Consider the following 20,229-nt stretch of genomic DNA (forward strand, 5'->3'; position numbering starts at 1 on the left):
GTCACACATAAACCTAATTAACGCATTATTTTACAATTTGAGGTGCCGGGTAGGCCCGCGAACTGAAATAGTAATGACCGTTCTGAGACAATAACAGCACGTGCGTGCATTAAAAAATTATGTTACTCCTATTTTTGTCGTCACTTTTTTCGATCAGACAAGAGCTTTTCTTTTTTTTTTTTTTGTTTTTTTTTTACTAAAACCAGGGTGATTAGGAAGCCGTATGAATCAGGTACAATCACAATTCGCCTTCAAAAGAAGAATGTGGCGTCCGTGAATGTCCTTTCCAGGCAGAGCCATCACAAGCTTGCGTGTGGCTGCAGACACTTTGAAAGGGAGGAAGTTTTGGAACACAGGCCTTATGCTGATTAATATGCGGTTATAGTTGCACACATTACGAAGCACCGCCTCCAATTTGTACTTGAGGACCCGCAAGAAACGAAGAAGAAACTGGCTGTCCTTCTTAGCGTTCACGTCTTCTTCTTCTGAAAACATTTAGTCAGAAAGAACCGACAGGAAGAACCTTCCACACGCTATGCCGCTGTAGTCTTCGGACACTCGAGAAAGTTCGTGTCAATTTCTTCTCCCTTGAATAAGCTATCGGCTTTTCTCCCCTGTGCTGGTTCTCCTTGACGGAAGAGTATCTATTCGTTGTATCAAAATTTTCGGTTTTTCTTTAGAGGTCTCATTGGAATTTTGTCTATTGTCTTCAGGTAAAATCTATCTCGTTTTCGGGCGTTTTGAGGACGTTTAGACACCACTAAATTCTGTATCATTGGGAATTATTCCCTTTTGATCGCTTTCTTATTTCATTTGCACGAGGCTGAAAGAACGAAAGCTGCTGCCTTCAAATGGTCTCCATCAGTGCGTAAACATAAAAAGGAAATATTGCCCAAGTCGTCATTCCGAGCAGATTGCAGGTAGGAAAGGTACAGCTCATTCCGGGCCAGATTGGCCACCTGCTTTTACAGAACATCGAACTGCTAAACATGCACCTAACATAATTTAGCTGCCTGTGTGAGCTTTGTTCCTTTGTGTGCCGTATATGCTAAAAAGAAAGCAAAGCCAAATGCCGCTTTTCCACCTTTCTGGCTAGCAGCATTCCTCTCTATGCTGGAGGGAACATATGCAAAGACTCTCCGTCTGGCACCTGTCTTATCTGGCACGATGTGTGTGCGAAATCATTTCTGCGTAAGTTGGCATTCAATAAAATGAGGCATCAGAAATAAACACGTTCTTTCCGTGCCACAAGCATATAATAGACAAGAATGCTCTGTCGAAGAAAAAAATACGTCATACTATTCTCTTGATCTAACATCATGTTATATTTCTTTCCATTTTCCAAGCTCATTGTATAGCTCAGTAGCTTTTTTGTTTTTGTTTTTGTAGCATGTTTCCGCTGGAACTACACAAATTTATGATGTTATTAGAGATATTCATTTTGTCACAAAGACCGCACGTTCAATAACAACGCAGAAACTTTTTTGACAGCTGAAAAGTTTCTATCAATTCTTTTGACAAGGTAAAGGTACAATAAATAGGTCAGGGCGAACCAATAATGTCTGAAAAACAATAAAGTCCATGCCTGCACAGATAAAGCACAGGCAACCAGAAGTAAACTGTAATATAAATGCATAAATGTGCGAAATCCAGCGCGAAGGCAAACAAAAAACATTAAACGGTGGGGAGGGGGAGAAAGGGGGTGTGCAGAAACTTCACGTTTAAAGTTACGCCACGACAAAGTGAATGGCTCCCGTCTGCGGCTCCCCTCCTGAGTCCCCGCTGGTATACACGTACTTTACTGAGATCTTAACCACAAATATCCTTATTTATGGTTAAGGTTTCAGCAAAGGGCATTGCTGCAATCTCCATCATTTTGCACATACTCTTTGCAACGTACAGTCGTAAGGTAACACATCACATAGACCATCTCACGTGGATATAAGCACCACTTCAAGCAATCGCATGAACATGCCTGCGTGGCCTAAAGGCAGCTTATTTGACTCGTGATTCGAAGGTCCTGGAATCGTTTATCATTTTCTAATCTCGAAGAATCTACACGATTTCTGGGGTCTCACAGACTGCTTATGCGATGTGTTCATGTGATGTCGCACAATTCACCGGAGCGTCAGTTCCCGATCATGTCACCAGTCAAACTCTCAAGATCTAGATGCACGCTCTTCATTTTTGGCTCCAAATGCTAGGAATGCCACTACGAATTTTGTTCAGAGCAGGAATTTGCCTACGTCGCGGTAAATTAACTGGGGACCATACCCACACTAACAGGAGCGGGCTTCTACATGCTTCTAGGAAGCAAGGGAATAGGTTGGACCAGAAGAGATAGGAATTGATTTTCAAGGCAGGGATTGGGTGAGAATGGGCTTAGCAGGGCACTGCGAGCTTTAACGTAAGGACGCAAAAGTCCCGCCCTTTAGGAACTCCGGCGTCAGCGCTAGGCGCTGCCAACTAACCGATACTAGGTCGACATGTGGTACACATTTTTTTCTTAAGGTAATATGCACAACTACGTCAGGTTTGATTAAAACAGGCTGGATCTCATTTATACCCATTCGGTATTCTTGTATTGGCGTGCCTTCAATAATGGCTTATCTTGCAAAAGCTGCCAAAGTTGTTGCAGAGCAAATCTTCTCTTGGTGGGCATCTCCCTGAGTTCCTCCAGATCACAAGGTGCGCCCCCTCCGACATGTCGATCACGTCGTCCATGCATCGCTTGGTATAGACGCCCGACGTTGAGTGCAGGATGCACGCCGGTTCAAACTCCAGACCAAGGGCATACTGAGCGCGTGCGCGCTCACTAAATTAAAAAAAAAAAAGTTTAACGGAAAGGAAGGCATGACTTCGTTGTGCGTACATAGCGCACTATCTGGTGACATAGTGAACCTGTACGACGAGAGGAAGCAAAACAAAGCGATAGGTACCTTTTAACCGACGCAGCTTGCACAGCTGCTTGCAACAAAAGGTGGCAACTTTCCACCTATATTTTGCAGCTGACGACGCTGGCATATACCCGCTGCTGCGCTTATGTAGGCGGAATTGGTTACCGTCGCGCTACAGCTTTGCCACATAGTGTAAACACCTGCAATAACGGGTATTAATTATTGGCGGAGCTTACGGACTAAAATGCCTTGAAGGCGATAAATAAACGGAATAGCGTCATGAAATGATGTCAACATCTGCGGCCGGAATTGTTAATAATTGGCTTTGCAAGCTACTTACAACGTAGGACTCTAAAAACCGCCCTTTGCTCGCGTATAGTGTCTTCTAATTCTAATTTGTTTAGTGTTTTTGTGGTTTTTTATTACGTGCGAAAAGTCGAGTTTATAAGCAACTCTTTACTGAAAATATGAGCTAGCTTAGAACTTCTGGCTGTGCTCTAGACGTATATAGCTCCTATTGGTGTCACAACTATAAGTAATTATTCTGTTATTTGCCTTCGCCTCGGGAGACAGAGAGAAATAATATTTATTTGCACCTATCAAAAGGTTGGCGAGGATCCGAGGCGCAGCTTTGTCCGAGCCATGTCCTCTTCTTCAGCCGCCAGCCTGGACCTCTTAGACCTGAGCAGCGGCAGGTCGAGACGGATTACTTAATGTTGTCCTTTTTCGTCCTTTTTGAGAAGTAGTGCCCCCAGTACCCATCTGTTCTTCTGTTCTGTCAGGTTTTCCAGATCTAAAACACTTCCATATCATGTGGATCATGTTCGCTATGGCTTCGCAGGGTTTGCACCTGAGGCTGAAAACTTCCGGGTGCCGCTTGCTGTAAAGCTGGGGGCTCGGGAACACTAAAGTTTGTAGCTTACGCCACATATGATCTTCTCACTTTTGATTAGTTGCTTACAAGATTTCCGCAAAGTTTTCAGCATGTATAGTCAATTACATTTTACAGATTTGTCGGCTTCATTGATATCTTCTACTTTCAGGCAGATGATAATACTTTGTATTCGCCACCAAAACGCATTATAGTTAAGCACGCTAATTATTTCCATGGCGTTGACATTTAGACATTCCTCTACGCTGTATTTATTCAATATCAATTTCAAAATCTACCATAAAGCACGTCGTTTGAATAGTTAGAATAAGGTTGGAGCAAGATACATATTCTTGAACAGTATGAACATATCACTGATGCGAAATTAGGCCTGTTTATTTTCACTCATATTTACAGAAACGTGGCCTCATTTTCCATTTCCTCTGTCGTGGCGAAGTCCCCGTTGCTGGTCCTGGCATACCCGAAGGGGCTGTCTTCCCGGAATTCCTCTTCCTCAAACTTCTCGAGCTCATTCCAGAAACGGTCAAAGTCCAGGGGAGGCCCGCTACCTCCGTACTCAGCGGGAAGAACGTCAGTAGGTATCTCTTTGTGCAGCGCCTCGAACCTTTCGCCGTACAAACGGACCTGTTTTTAATGCGAGGAAGAGGGCCAAAACAGGGCAGGGGAGATCATTACATAAATAAAAGCGCCTAGTACGGCGACACTGGTGATTTATTGCTGTAGTCGCCTTTTGGTTGTTCGCTGAACTCACTGAACAATAAACAGCTGCGGGACTTCTCAAGACTTTTACACTTTAAAACAGCTAACCGGAAATTGTTTTCTTTTAACACACCCCATTGCCCTTCTCTCTTCCTCGCCACTTTTACAGAGTGAAACAGCCTTTACCGTGAATTCATTTTTTTTTTTTTAGAAAAAAATTATACCTTGGGCGAGCATGCCGCTTCGGCTTGCGGAGCTCTGGACCGTTCTTTGGCCAGGCAGGCAGTATATGGCTGTCGCTAGGTTTACATTGATTTTATTCGGTTACATTAAAACGCTTGTTTTTCTTACCCGCTGGACGATCTTTTCCTTCATGAAGGGCTTGATTATAGCGTAGAACACGTCGAATGCTGCTCCATGCCGTATAGCATACATACCCTTCAGCCGAATCGGTATGCCATCCTGGAAAGAAGGTAGTATATTTGATGAAGGCCATAAATTTCTAATCTAGCTTGACGGGTAGACATAAACCAAACTTGCTCTCGTTTCGCATTTGTTTGTATTAGCCTTCAAAATGTTTAGACCGAAAGTGTAAACAATTGTGTGCGGTTCTGATTGCATACTTGCAAAAACAAAAACAAAAAAGCAGAGAAGCTTAGGGTCTGACTTTAACTATAAGACGCGACAGCGCTGATCGGCTTGCCTGGTGCTCCCCTTAGGGATCAGCTTTCGCGATCAAGCGCTGTGCTATAAGTTAACCTAATTTGTTCCTGTTTTGTCTCACACATATTTATTACAATGGAGTCTATTTTGCTGTTTATTTACGCCGCCCTACCAAGAGACTTTGGTGTTGTGAACTGTATTTTTGCATTTGTGTGTATATGTTTATAACTTGCAATGGGTGTAATATTTAGAAGAAATATTTTTGCGTGCATTTTATTGTGAGAGCATTCTGCAAAATAGTTACGTAAAGAATTTCCCATGCCTGCAGGCTACACATAAGAACTATGACGCATAAATCCCAACTAGCTTATAAGATAGGTATCCCGACACAGCCATAAAATTTCTCTATAATGAATGTCATAAGGAAATGCAATAAATCAATCTTAAGCTACCACTTCATATGAAAAACCACCCGATATGAAAAGCCTCACGACTTACCTGCGTGGCCTAGGTGTATGCAGCCCTCACTCGAGATCTATAACTACACTAGCAAAGGGCTCGATTTCCATCTCAAAGGAGCATAGTGATTTGGCAGCTCCGGGCATGTCACGTAGTTTTGTGACGTCATAGAATCTGCGGACTAATCACTTCCCTAACTTATTATTTGGCGGCTACTGCTCCTAGTTTATTTTTTTTTTTTTTTCTAACGCAGACATTGCCGAAGCCGAAACGAATTTTTTCAAAGAGAACGGTGCTCCAGATACTATAGCAATAAAATCCTGTCGATAACCTTGAGTAAAGTTGCAAGAAAATTGTAGCCAAAGCTTTTATTTTGTTGTCAGGTGAGCGGTACTGCGCAAACTATACCAAAATCAAGAATGCCGGAAGGCACGCATCTGGATTCGGTGCTACGTCGTGAAATCAGCCACCCATGCACAGATATGCACCTCGCATTCCTTACAGTTTTCAGCCAGCTTTTGCTTCAATGTTATTGATATTCTGCTAAGGCACTGGTAATAAAAGGCAGACCTTTCTATTCTCAATTTCAATAAGTTTTCTCTGGTTTTCTTTATGGAGTTTAAGGTGCCAGAACAACTCATTCTATTAGAGACGCTGTGTGCTTTGCAATTGCGACCAGCGGAGGTATGGAATAGCAGACGCCGGCCTTGCTTTTTGCCTACATCAAAAAGTAGCCGCCTCAGCCAGGATTTGATTGAGCGTCTTTGGTTTCAGCTGTCGAGCACCCTAACTACTCAACTACCATGGCGGGGTGATTTGGATATGTGGCCGGGTCTACATTCATTAAGCAAGTGGCGCCGACCTTCCATTTTTTATATAATAACGACATCGTTAAAACCGTTTTGCAGAAAATCCGGCTTCGGCGTTTTGATCGATAAATCAGGCTCATACCTCTGGCAGTTGATGTTTGGTAGGCGACATGGCTAAAGCACATTGGCCGCCTGTTTGTGCGACATCAGAAGACCACATAATCAAGTGGAACTGGTTGTGAGATATGGAAGGGGAAGATACGAATCGGACCTGCGGGATGCGTGGCTTCCGAATCGGACATGCTATCCTTAGGTCATGCAGGCTCACTTGCGCGGCATGGATGTAGGGGGGAAGGGGGGGAATGGATAATAAGTTAGGGGCTTCACGTACCGTTGCAGCTTGCGACTATGTGCTAATCAGCATATATAATAGCGACACGAAGCAGAGCTTAATGATATAGATGGTAGCAAAGTGGATGCACGCAAAACGTGATCTGCAAAGGGAGCTGCAGAAGAATAATCAAAACCGCCTTGTCGCATCACCAACGCCCGAGCTTATCATCATCATCATCATCATCATCATCATCATCAGCAGCAGCAGCAGCAGCAGCAGCAGCAGCAGCAGCAGCAGCAGCCTGATTATACCCACTGCAGGGCGAAGGCCTCTCCCATATTTCTCCACTTAACCCGGTTCTGGGCTAGCTGCATCCACTTGACCCCTGCGAACTTCTTAATCTCATCCGCCCACCTAACTTTCTGCCGCCCCCTGCTACGCTTTCCTTCCCTTGGAATCCAGTTTGTTACCCTCAGCGACCATCGGTTATCCTCTCTTCGCACTACATGTCCTGTCCATGTCCATTTCTTCTTCTTAATTTCCACTAGACTGTCGGTCCGAGCGTAAGTATCCCCTATCACTTTATCGCGGGTTTTAATAAGTGAACTTCAGCCTTACACGCTCGTAAAACAAATTAAGGGGGGGTCTATGGAAGACGCCACCAGAATATGCAGTTCAGTTCAGTCGTTCAGTCGTGTCCGACTCTTCGTGACCCTATGGACCATGTCACGCCACGCTTTCCGGTCTCCCAGAATATGCGACTTGGAGGAAATTTAGAAATGAACTTTTGAATATTAATTAAGAAAAAATCAACCCTACGTGCGAGGCTAAACTTCTCTTCTAGAGAAGAATGAATTAAAGCTGGCGCGAAGCTGGGATTCCCCAATTCAAGCCTTCGCTACATTCGCTATTGTGAATCTTCATCGCCCTAATAATGGCTTTAAAGTGCTAGCAATTACGGACCAGTTCTGCTTGTGATAATTGGTAGGTAACCTGATCAGACGCCGATTGGTCGGCGGGTTACATGAGGAGACTGCATGACATGGCCAGGTTTTCATGGCCTGTATACTGAGGTATATATTTTGATATAAGCCTCTGCTACCGCTGGGGGTGCATATCTCTGTTCGTTACCTCTGATGTAGCTAACGAATGTATGATAATTGTATGTGTAAAGTAAAGACCCACACATTTAAATGTAAGTGATTAAAGAGTACGCAAGCAAAGAAGCTCAAGGCTAGACGCAGAATGTATTCAATAACGCTGTCACGCCATAGCAATAATAGCGCAGACAAAGAATCCTTCAATTGTTTTCGTTTTTGTTTTGGTCAATGAAAATGTTTCTATTAGGTCGGTATTAAGAGCTTCAAGAAAGAGGCATTGGAGTGCTCAGTGAAGTCATCATTCTTATTTATAAATGCGTGGCGTAATATTTTAATTTAGAGGAGATATTTTGTGCACTAGTCATTGCTTCTTTTTTATTTTTACCTCCTAGAAAAGTTGTTTGTCTTGAAGACTGATCTCTACTTTTGCTCTATTTTTCAGAGCTGGATATCACTTTTTTATTATGCTGCTGCTCAAACGATATCACCTACTTGCAGGTATTCGAATCCACGTCTCATGAGGCCCATATTGCATGAGAGGACTTTGTCCGGCGTGAATCCAGCGTAGTCAAACATCATGACTATTCCAAGAGTTTGCGTCGCCGGGTCCTTCGCTAAGTGCTCTAGGCATAGCACACAAGCGCGCTGCACGTCCGCAAAAGGAGATTGTTGTGGTATCCAAGATCCTGTAAAGGGGTCAGAAAAGAAGAATAATGAAGCCTTTACAATCGGGGCATCAAGAATACTCAAGGCACTTAATGACAATATCAAGTCGGCATTTCTTATTTGCTTTCTTTCGTGGATAAGATAAAATATGCAACATCCGGAGACCGATGAGAACTTCTAAATTAATTTTAAGGGTATATCGAACTTGGCTTCTATCAAAAGCAGGGCGCTTAATATTGGCAAAATGACCACAACGAACGAGGACGCAGCTCCTCTAGGATAGAAAAGGCTGCAAAACCACATTCATTTGTCCCCATCAGTTCTCGATGTTTCAGCAACGTGCTTTCGTCAAGGGCAAAGATCTTGAAGGCCTTAGTATGCCGCCATTGTCATCGAAACGGTGGTCAACCAGTCCGTTTGTTTCAGGACGTCGAGCTTTTGGCCGAAATGAATGCAAAAGCCTTAAAATGCACGTTTCCAGGCTATAAACGCATTTCCCTGCCGTCGAAATTGAATGCCTGATCATTAGCAGCTAAAGAATAACTTTTATTGAAGAAAACTTTGCACGGAGTTTTCACGTTCTTTAAAGTGTCTTCTGTAACGCTTGCTGCATTTTCTTAGAAGCTTAAGAGCGACTCATTAGGACGCGACATCAACATATAACCCAAATAAACATTTTCAGTGACCTATTGTTTTATGAAAAATGCTGCTGCTTCTAATTTGTCGCCAGTAAAATGATACTCCCCGCTGACTTAAACGTTGCAAACGATGATGCAAACTATATACTAAGCCTTTCTCTCTCTAGTTCTGTTGAAATTGTCTCTAGGAAAAGAAGTATTTGTTCTGGATTTGTCGCTAACTTTAGTCGTGATTACTTCTATATGCGACCAGCTGATCTTGCAAAAAGCTGCCACGGCCCTTCACTTTTCATTATTTGCCGGTTTTAAAAACAGCAACAAGAAAGAAATCAGGGTGTTTGCTACCACTACTAAAACACAGCAAGTTGAGATACAAGCCAACACTTATCTAAATTAACACTGTAATATGGGTTTTGGGCCATTTATTCCAGCAGCTTCTAGGGACTAAAATGTTGAGACAAATTTGGTTAGTAAAATGTTTTGAAACATCGTTTAAATTCCCCATATGTCCATTTTACTGCATAAAATTTCTGGAAAATGTCAAATTTCTCCAATGCAGCATCACTGGACAAGCTAAGTAACTTCATGCACAAGTTAAGGGATTAGGAAGGCAGTATCGTTCCCAATACTGGTAACAGAGTTAAAGTACTGTATCAGCTTTACATCGATATTTACAGATCTATATAGTACCATATAATTATCAGGATAACAGTGATGCTGAGAGTAGTGGCGAGTTGTCTGAGTTCCTGACAAGCATAGAAAGGTAAAAAAAAAACACACAAGAGCAAACCAAATTATGAATGTTGATGGAGATTATCAGGACTGCTTAAGAGCAATCAGGAGATTCGGACTGAAAAACAAGCCGCCCTTTATAGACAATATATAACGATCGCGAACGTACTCTTCATGGATTTTATAACTAGGCCGATGAGCTTGCTATACATAATTTACAAGGTTTAGCTAAGGTACTCAATATTATGTAAGAGTAGCCTTAGGCTCGGCTCGGTAGACTTTCGTGAATGTTACTAAACAATGGGCCGCACTAGCTCTAATAATCCCCATCACACATTAACGCGCAGAGTATGATCAATCCTTACACAGAGGATTTTTAAATTAGAAGAATGCAGTTTATTCAATCGAATTTCTGCAGACATGCAAGCATTATGTATTTATGGGGCAGAAAATAAATGTGCATAAGTACTAGAAAAAGTACATGCCGGCTGCATTTTCATCTTAGTGTTCCAATGGGAAACTATCAATGTTTTTTCTAGTATTTTAAGTAAAGTGGAGGTGAAAAGGAAAAGATTTTAGTGGAAATTTGCGGGAAGTAAGGAGTCAGTGAAAATTATATTTTAGGTCTATTATCGAGGCACAGCGGCGCGACTACTCCGTGATCTCTTATCGCAGCGTCCTGTCAGGAGCGGTGAGCGGACAAGCACATTTCAAGTGCGCCCGTACGCGACACGCGTTGAAGGCGTAGCTGATACGCTGTCTCCAGCCGCTTAGTTTCGCTTTCGCCGGACGGAGTCCTTAAGTTCGTTGAGCAGCATGGGCAATAAGAACCGCACGATTGAGGTTTTCAGAGTTAATATCGATATTACAAAAGGTCGGCTAGGGGACTTTCAAAACCACACAGGAAAAGAGGAATGGTTAAAAGGAGAGCTGTTGATTATTACTTAACCAGCAGCTAGTTAGCATGTCTTAGTTGTATGTGACACACTGTACTACTGATAATACTATGTTAGGAAAGCGGATTTTTTAATCAAAATTTTATCTTTAAAAAAATTGGTTTCAGTCTCCCATGAGGTTCTACGTAATATGAAAATTGGTCTCAGTCTTCCATGAGGCTCCATGTAATACGAAAATTGGTCTCAGTCTCCCATGATGTTTCATGTAATATGAAAATTGGTCTCAGTCTCTCATGAGGCTCCATGTAATATGAATTTAGACCTCTGCTTAGAGCTCTGTATTGCCATGGGAAATGTTCTGCTCAGTGCGTGATTTGTTTACACACTACCACCCCGGTATTTTGCAATGTTTCAACGAATATTTAAATGTGGAGGGAGCTTGTATTTAGGGAGAAAATACTCACTAGCGTCGGCTCAAGGGAAGCCATGCGGAACTTCATATTTGAAGATAATTATAGGGGTGGGCCTAAGTTTCTTTATCTTTGGAAATGCTAAATAATTGCGGTCACCGGCCTGTTTCTGTTATGCTCTTGATCTGCGTTTCGTTGCTTTTCGACGTGTACGTTTATTTACTTTACTTTTTAATTATTTTACTTTGTGTCAGCGTTGTTATTTTCCTATTTTTTTATTTATGTACTTTTTTGTCTTATTTCGTTTCATTTGTGGTATTCGGTATTTTTATTTTTCAGTTCTTTCTTCGCGTTATTTCTTCCGTACTTGTCACCCAACTTTTTTCCCTTCCTTCAAAACACTCTAGCAACCTTACTCTATACAAGGAAAATTACAGCCAGGTTGGCATGTCCTTGGCGTAGAGAACTAAAACATTTTTCTTTAAACTTCATGCCCAAGTTCTACCTGTTAAAATGTGGCTTCATAACGAATTTTTTTTCTGTTAATTATCGGCTATGTGATTCCCCCGAAACCATCAAGCACTGTTTTATTGTCTGCAAAGACGGGATATTGTCTTTGGACGTTCTACAAAAAACACTGAAGAAAGACGTTCTTTTCAATTCTCACTGTTGGCGTTATCTAACGCCCTACGAACATGAAAATGAGCCCTTTGACATCTGTTTCCACCTTGGACTGCATATTCTGTGGAACACGCGCATGTAAGACCGGAATGCTGAGCCCCTCGACCATTTCCCCCAGAGCTCAATTCGGCCAGATGGTGGACCAGCCGAGACATCTACGAAGATAGTGACTATTCATCGGACTGGCTGCCATTATTGAAGTGTTGTCTTTCTTTGCCACCGTTGTAGTGGTTTTGCGATAAGACGCGTTTTAGTTGGGTGATGTTGTATATTTCCCTTTAACTTGTTCGGCTACCTGATTACTTTGTAAATAATGTATATAGCTCGCTCCTTTATGTACACGCGTATAATAATGCCATTGCTGAAAAACCTGGCATAGAATAGCGATTAGCGCACTCGGCTGAGACATTGAATGATAGTGGTTCGAATTATGGCGTAGATATGATTTTTTGTGTGTGTAATGAAAAACTGCAAAATATTACGCGCTCTATAACCACATAAACTGAGCTCTGGCCGCAGTTCATAGTGACACGCTTTGATGAATCTATTTCCCCATGTCATGATGCAAGAAAGGCTTTTGCCTTCTATATTGATCTGGTGCCGGTTCTAATCCGAGGCTACTACCTGCCCGGAAAGTCGCTTTACCAACTGAACTAACCAGGGTGGTTAACGCATTAGGAAGAGAACAAATTAATCAGCCACATGTTGTGAGAACGGGGTTAGTCCAATGTTTAGGGGAATTCCCCTAGGTGGAGTAGATTTAGAGATTTGTACACAGAAGTAACTACTCATTGGCATCCATACAAGAGCACGCTTTATGTTTACAGAAGACAGCTGTACAGCTGAGTGTTGGCAGGTGTAAATGTGTAATTGCTCATTTATTATTTTATTTTGAGTGTCTTAGTTTATTGCTAGTTACCTCCCTTTCTCTCCGCAAACGCCCATCCACACAGGCATACAAACACAAGCACACGCAACGCACACACACGTAAAGCCTTTGCCTCTGGATCATTTGATTCCGTACGCATCCTTGGTAGCGACATCTACACTACGTCGGCTCCGTCTGGCCATGTGTGTGTGTTACCCTCTCTTTACGAAAGACAACAAATGTCACATAATAATGGTATGGTAGTATCGTTTGCTGAAAAATTAAACGTTAAGTACACAGGCAAAAGTAGATTTGAAATATATATAAAAATACGCGTTACTCAGAGTGCACATGAGCTTTGAAGGTTCGATACATGAAGCACGCGAAATTTAGAGAATGTATCCTTGTTTTCTGCCGGTTATACAGATATCATATGAAGAGAAAATTATATAGCTACTTGTCTAGCACAATACAATAATAAAGCCTTTTGCATGAAATTTTTAAACCTACGCAAGAAAACTCATCTCAGTGATCTACATACAATTTCCACTTACCGAGCTTGAACAGAAAGATACGGCGTCCATGAATATCTTTTCCAGGCAGAACCATCACAAGCTTTCGCGTGGCTGCAGACACTTTGGAAGGAAGAAAGTTCTCGAACACTGGCCCGCTGCTAATTCGCATGCGGTAATAGTTGCACACATTATGAACCGCTGCTTCCAAGTTGTACTTGCGGACCCGTAGGAAACGAAGAAGGAACTCGCTGTCTTTCCTGGAGTTCAGGTCCTCATCTTCTACAAAATAATAAATAAATAAGAAAAAATGGAGCTTCAGCATGGGTGTTTCATGTTATTTTCCACAGTTTGTCTTCCTATACTGGAGGCAACTCGAACCACTTATTGCTCCGAGTAATTTTGGAGTTATCCTCGGGACTCTGTTGATGCATTTTAGTACCAAGTTAACTATTTATTATTAAGAAATGTTTTATTTACTTATAGATATTTTATTGCCAATACGTTCAGTCTACTAAAGTACAAGTCGCTCATAAGGCATTCTGTTCACGCTTACACGCCGCTCAGTCCTATTTCACTGGGGCAAATTAGCATGTGATCCCATTAGAATTTTACTTCTAGTAGCCGTAGAGCATAAACCATTCTATATTAAACACGTGTACTACATGATAAAACAAGTAAGAAGTGTAGTCCATCTCATTATCGAGAGCCCACGGTCATCCAATCTTAGCTGTAGAACATGCGAGTGCATGGCCGAACTTTTACAAGCGCCACTGTATCCGCCACTTCTGCGCATGGAAGCCCAGTGCCATCGCCGGCTAGAAAGCGCTGCCATAAGCATATTGTGTATCGTCCAAGTGGATGATCCTCTATATTCACATACAAAATGCACAGAGGGAACGCTCTGCTCAATCCAAATGGGAGTAACACACTCGGTGGCAGGCCCAGCTAGTGGCAATGAACAAGGTTAAGAGCTTCAGGAGCTATGACAAGTGAACAAAGCTACTAAGGAGGTTCAGGTAACTACAGATTTGTTGAAAAACCGAGGGGCGGGGGGATATCGCGCCTGAAAAACTGGCCACCCTGTATAAGCAATGCATGCTAGCATCGACGGTACCGGAATCATGGAAGAAAGCAAACATTAACTCGGTTCATGAGAAAGAGGACGATATGGACTTGACAATTTACAGACCAAGCAGCTTACTAGTCGTTAGGTATAAGGTATAAACTAAGGCAATCGCTAATAGACTGAGGCCAACTTCAGACTTCAATCTACCAAATGATCAAGCAGGGTTTCTGGAAGGGCACTCTGCTATCAATCATGTGAGAGAAATCTGTTCGGAATATAACCAGCCCCGATACATAGCAATCATTTATTACGAAAAAGCATTTGGCTCAGTCAAAACCTTGGCAGTCATGCAGGCATTGCGAAATCAGTGTGTAGAGGAGCCGTATGTAACATTATTAGAAGATATATATAGTGACTGCTAACAACAATAGCTCTGCATAAAGAAAGTAATAAAACTCCCGTAATGAGAGGTGTTATACAAGGAGACACGATCTCCCTAGTATTATTCGCAGCTTGCTGAGACGAAGTATTCAGAGACTTGGAATTGGAGCAGTTAGTAATAAGGATTGAATGAGAATACCTCAGTAATCTGCGATTTGCTGAGGACATTGCCTTGCTGAGTAACTCAGGCGATAAGCTGTAAAGAATAATTGATCATCTACACAGAGAAAGCAGATAGGTAAGCCTAACATTTATATGCAGAAGACTAAAGTAATGTTCAACAGCCTCGGGAAGGAACAGCAGTTCACAATTGGTAGCGAAGCACTGGAAGTGGTAGGCGAGTAGGTCTACTTAGGACAGGTATAGTAACCGCAGATCCGAACCATGCAAGGGAAATAACTGGGAGAATAAGACTGTTATGGAGTGCATTTTGCAAGTACTCGTAGATTATGACTAGCAGCTTATCGGTATCGCTGAACGGGAAAGCTGCATAGCTGCATATAACCTCTGCTTATCTACTGGGATGAAACGTGGGTTACGAAGACGGTTGTACTTAAATTGAGGAGAATGCAGAGAGCCATGGAACGGAAAATGGTATGTGTAACGTCAGTAGTTAGGAAGGATGCAGAGTGGGTGAGAGAAATAACTCGAGGAAATGACATTTTAGTTGAAATCTAGAAGAAAAAATGGGCATGGACAGGACACGTAGCTCGAAGAGAGGATAACCTGCGGTCGCGAATGGTACCAAATTGGAGTCCAAAGGAAAGCAAACGTAGCAGGGGACGCCAGAAACTTAAGTGGGCGGAGGAGATTAGGGAGTTCGGAGGGGTAAATTGGATGCAGCTTGAACAGGAGTGGGTAAATTAAAGGAATATGAGAGGGGCATTTTCCCTGCAGTGGGTATAGTCCAGCCATGGATGATGATGACTAATTGTAGAGGGCGGAGGGTATACGGCATTGAGCTGCTGTACACGTGCTGGTCTTCTTTTCAGCCCTCGCAGACATCCGTACGCTCTATCCTGTCCCCTTCAGGCGCGAAAACAATATCTGCAATACAAAAAATATCTGGCGGCCATTTTCGGTTCTCCACGCATCAATTGACGTGTCGTGAAGAAACTAAAAGAACTTTTTTTTTTCCTTGCTTTTTGCAATATCCCCATTCGAGGACAGGGCGCCTTAATACAGAAAAAGTCATTGTATGCTACTAACGGGAAATGCGATAGTGTCCCTAGCAAGACATCGGGAACAAAATATGGTTAGCGGATTATTCTTCATTTCTTAATGAAATCAATCACGCCACATATACTTATTGTGTAAAAGGCAAAAGCAATTGCTCTGAGCAGCATGCACAAAAAGTTGTGGCCCTTTGGCAGCGAATCCTTTATCGCAAGAGGCTCTGGGTACTCGATACTTGACAGAGCATGATATTTTCTAGGTGTTCTGCTGCACGCTATTAGATTGTTCGCAATGTCAGTTTGGAAGGCCATCATGTCCAAAATACCTTTCTGTGCAAGCTTCTCAGCTCTTGCGTCTCACAGGTATTCTGCCCAGCTGTTGCACAGCGCAAAAGATAGAAAGTGAAAAATTATCCTCACTGCCCACTTTCTGGTTCTTGACCTAAGAGTGTACAGTGACATAAGGAAGTCAACTATGTCGACTTGTCGAGTTTGGTGTGTTTTGAAACATCCAAAACGGCGCGTTTATTCCCTGTTTGTACAGCAGGGCGCACGAAGTAAGAAAGTGACGCCGAACACTCAGAAAAGGAACGGACTGGCAGACGCGGCTTGGAGGTGCCCTGTCCCTGAAAAGGGACGCTAACATTCGGACGTGCATGCAAGGCTGAATGGGCTCGTAACAAGAATGATATCATAACCATTATTTCACAGTCACGGGCCCTTACTCCGATAAATAAATGCTAATTTTTTGGTCAGCGCATATTCTTAGCAGTCGAAAATCACAAAATACAAGAAGCAATCACTGTTAGTTGCATACAACGCAGCTGTGACCATTTTTGCTGCGCTTTTCAAGCAGGATTTCTTTAACTTCGCATAACATGGTGCCAGTTATCCAATAAAGTGACTCAGGGCGCGTGTTTTGGAACATTTGAAGTGACATTTTTCATTACCCTTTTCACAGCATGCCGCACAAATTTCGCTTCCCCATTCAGGGACACGGCGCCTGATGGGGCTACTATAGGATAAGCGTTCCATTAAGCATGGCAGAACGGAGGCTATGTTCTTCTTCGTCACGTTCTTAGCCCTTGCCCTAGCCACTACAATCGGTGATGCAACCTTTCGCAGCGCCGTGAAGGTGAATGCGGCTGTGTATTTTCCCTTTTCCATGACTGTCTCCTTCGCAGAATTCATACTCCATATTGTATTTATCCGGTACTTTTATCAGATATTTGCATGAGAGGCAAAATTTAAACGCATACTTCGCCTTCTTTATTACTCGTTCTGTACATTCCTCCCAAACGTTCATTATACCATCGTTCTCTTTGACCCGGAGAAGCTCCTCATTGGGACACCGGGTGGGAAATTTGTCAAACGATCATTCGAGCTGCGTCCCCCGGAGCAAGAGGGCACGCGATTGAACGGCACACAATAAAATAAAGGACATAATATAAATGTTACATTTCTCACTGCGCCATGATCGGTGACCCACGATCTACATCGCGCATCGCTGTTGGTGGAGCATGCGTGAGAATATACAGGGATGGCGAAGCGGCGCATTGCTCATCTTGCAGTCTGCGGGCAGCTCATGTAATGTACAGGGGACGGTACAGATATACCTGCGAAGAGCTAATGCGTTATGGTGAAGATGGCTTGTCTCTTAACACAAAACTTAAGCGCTGTTCGATGGAGCTGAGATGCAGGTTTGCGACATGAGTGTACGTCACGAGAAAAATGACGTTAATTGTGTATATATTGAAAGAACAGTTTTGTGAATATCGCTATACTGTATATATGGTTCGAAATAAAATCACAACGAGACAACAACAAAAAAAAAAAACAATAATTGAATGTCACGGAAGTATATCCAGCTGTGTTCAGAAAGTCCATCACAAATTTATTTTAAGGCAAACAGTGGAAGCTTCTAGCAGCTGCAATCAACAAATCACAGAAGTAGAATAATTTCACTGAACTGACCTAAGCATCGCAAGCGAAGTGAATTATAGTCGCGGTTATTGCCGTGACGTCATTGATACCATGACACCAGCGGCAAACACGTAGTTTCGTGAGCTTGAATAACTCGCATTTCATTGCGGTTTTTAACAGTTGGGGTAGAAAAGGAGTTGTAACAGAAATATTTCATAAACAACTCTATAGAATTAAGCCGGTGATATGGGAGTCCATAACACGACGATCGTGTGCGCACACGTGGACACACGCACACGCACATGCACACGCGCATGCACACGCATACGCACACGCACACGCACACGCACTGCCGGTGGCTTCTAGACAGTTGCACAAGTGCCGATCGCGACACTTTATCGCCTGACTGATGTGGAACGCCAAGCAGACGCACTTATTCGTCCACACTACTCGTAGAAAGAATCATCTTCGTTACCTAATTTCCTGCAGCACCGTGCAGGAAATTTTCGGACCCCTCAAGCAGAGCGGCAAACTGAACCGGCCTTGCAATAATTGCTTGAAAGCATTCGAACAGTTCGTAAATCGTCTCAAGAAACCGGGCACTCTTTCGAATTCTGGGTGGCACGCGCAAGTGGCAGCCTGCTCTTGCACTGCGTTTGCACGACACTCAATAAATTTTGAGGAGACCGGCGATTTTATACACGCCGCGCGAAAGGCTAACGGATTTAAATTCCGGGACAAACACGGCTTATATTAACGAGTTTTCTAAAGCAACGACAAGAAAAGCTAATCTTTCGTCTGCGCCGCTGCGAAGAATTCCACTCGCGGCGATAAGTATAGTTAGCTTTCTTACTCTGTTATCGGAGGCTGGTCACAGGCGGTCACGCCCAGCATTTAGTGTAACAAGGCGCTGTGAAGCTACCAATTAATACAGCGGGTGGACATGCTCTCAAATAAATTTGTCTATGGACCGGTAATGGATACCATGAGTTTATTCGCTATGTTTTTCATTAGGCTTACTCAAATAGGGAGGGGTTATGTGGGAGAAATAAGGAGTGTAGACTGGTCTCGCTTAAGAATTAACAGATTATCCAATGTTCACTATCCACAGTGGCTGACGTCAAGAGCTACATGAAGCCACATTTCAGTCGATGTGAAGCAGAGCTGGCTTAAAGTTACTTTCTTCAAAGCAGCAGTCTTAGCGTATGCACGCTCCTTGTACTCTCTCCTCCACACCCTGCTCTCCCAAAACGCATGAAACTACGCTCAGGCATTTTCCGTGTCTGATTCGCGATGCGCTTTAACTGCTGGCGTTCACGTCATCAGTTGAAGCTCGTTAGGGTGCAATTTCGTGATGCCGTGCTTTGAGGCCATATACGCTATGCCCACCTTGTGCATGTTTCTGTCTCTTTCACTGGGGTTGGTTCTTTATGTTCAGCAACAACAATACTTCGCATTAAAAATTGTTTATTTGAACTTGAAGCGTTGCATACGAAGCTAAACGTAACTTTTTGACGCAAGTTATTGTCGTCGTTGACATCACGTGAGATAAATATAATGCACTTAATTATTAAGAATTTCTTGTCATTTTTATATGTTAAATAATTTACAACAAATACGGTTGTAGGACACTTAGTCCGGCACAAATATTTTGTGCATGTTTCAAAGCCACAGTGGAATTAAATGTAGCTGTTAAAAAAGTACTACAAGTCACTGAAATGTCTTTTGTTGCAGGTATACAAGCCTGAAAGTTAAAACTTTGCCGACTTAAAGATACCCAGCTGACATAACTTGCACATATTTCACCCGGGGCTAATCTGTACAGCTACATTAGGCCCTGTTGAGCCATTCGACGTCTGCGTATTCCCTCTTTGTACAGCAGTTTGGTTGCAACAAGCGCTTACCTTGCAAAAGTTGTAAGAGTTTTTGAAGAGCAACTCGTCTCTTTTCCGGTGTCTCCCCGAGTTCCTCCTCGGCTATCCGCTGCAACTTCAAAGGCAGCGCTCCTTCCGACGTGTCGATCACGTCGTCCACGCACCGCTTGGTATAGACGCCCGACATTGCGCGGAACACGCAAGCCGAATCAGCCTCAGACCAGCCACATCTCTAACGACCTGCGTGCTTAGCAATTGAGAGTGAGTACGGGAAAGACGGCGGAAGGAACGACCCTATTCTTGCGTACATCAGAGCCCTCACTGCCGGGCAAACCGGTTGCTACGCATTGCGTCGACAAAAGCCAAGGAATGCAAAACGTGTCCTTGAAACTGACGCGGTATATGCACCTGCCTACAGCTATGACGTGTAATCGCAGTTATTTTTAGATTACATTCTGTGGCTGACGTCAGCAGCATACGACTTCTACCGC

At 43.0% G+C, this 20,229-nt stretch overlaps 1 protein-coding gene across 1 annotated transcript; it reads right to left on the reverse strand.

Moving 5' to 3' along the window:
- Positions 1–4,146: 4,146 nt before the first annotated feature.
- On the reverse strand, positions 4,147–20,048 carry LOC146185489 (alpha-tocopherol transfer protein-like). Its single transcript, XM_084605540.1, has 5 exons — positions 19,769–20,048; positions 13,299–13,538; positions 8,346–8,539; positions 4,840–4,950; positions 4,147–4,413 (listed from the first exon to the last, which is right to left on the reverse strand). Exons 1-5 carry the CDS (start codon positions 19,923–19,925, stop codon positions 4,180–4,182), a joined length of 936 nt encoding a protein of 311 aa, XP_084461666.1. The 5' UTR covers positions 19,926–20,048; the 3' UTR covers positions 4,147–4,179.
- Between the last annotated feature and the right edge of the window lie 181 nt (positions 20,049–20,229).

Source organism: Amblyomma maculatum, chromosome 6, assembly GCF_055883805.1.
Source record: "Amblyomma maculatum isolate TAMU_Amacu chromosome 6, ASM5588380v1, whole genome shotgun sequence".
NCBI lineage: Eukaryota > Metazoa > Arthropoda > Arachnida > Ixodida > Ixodidae > Amblyomma > Amblyomma maculatum.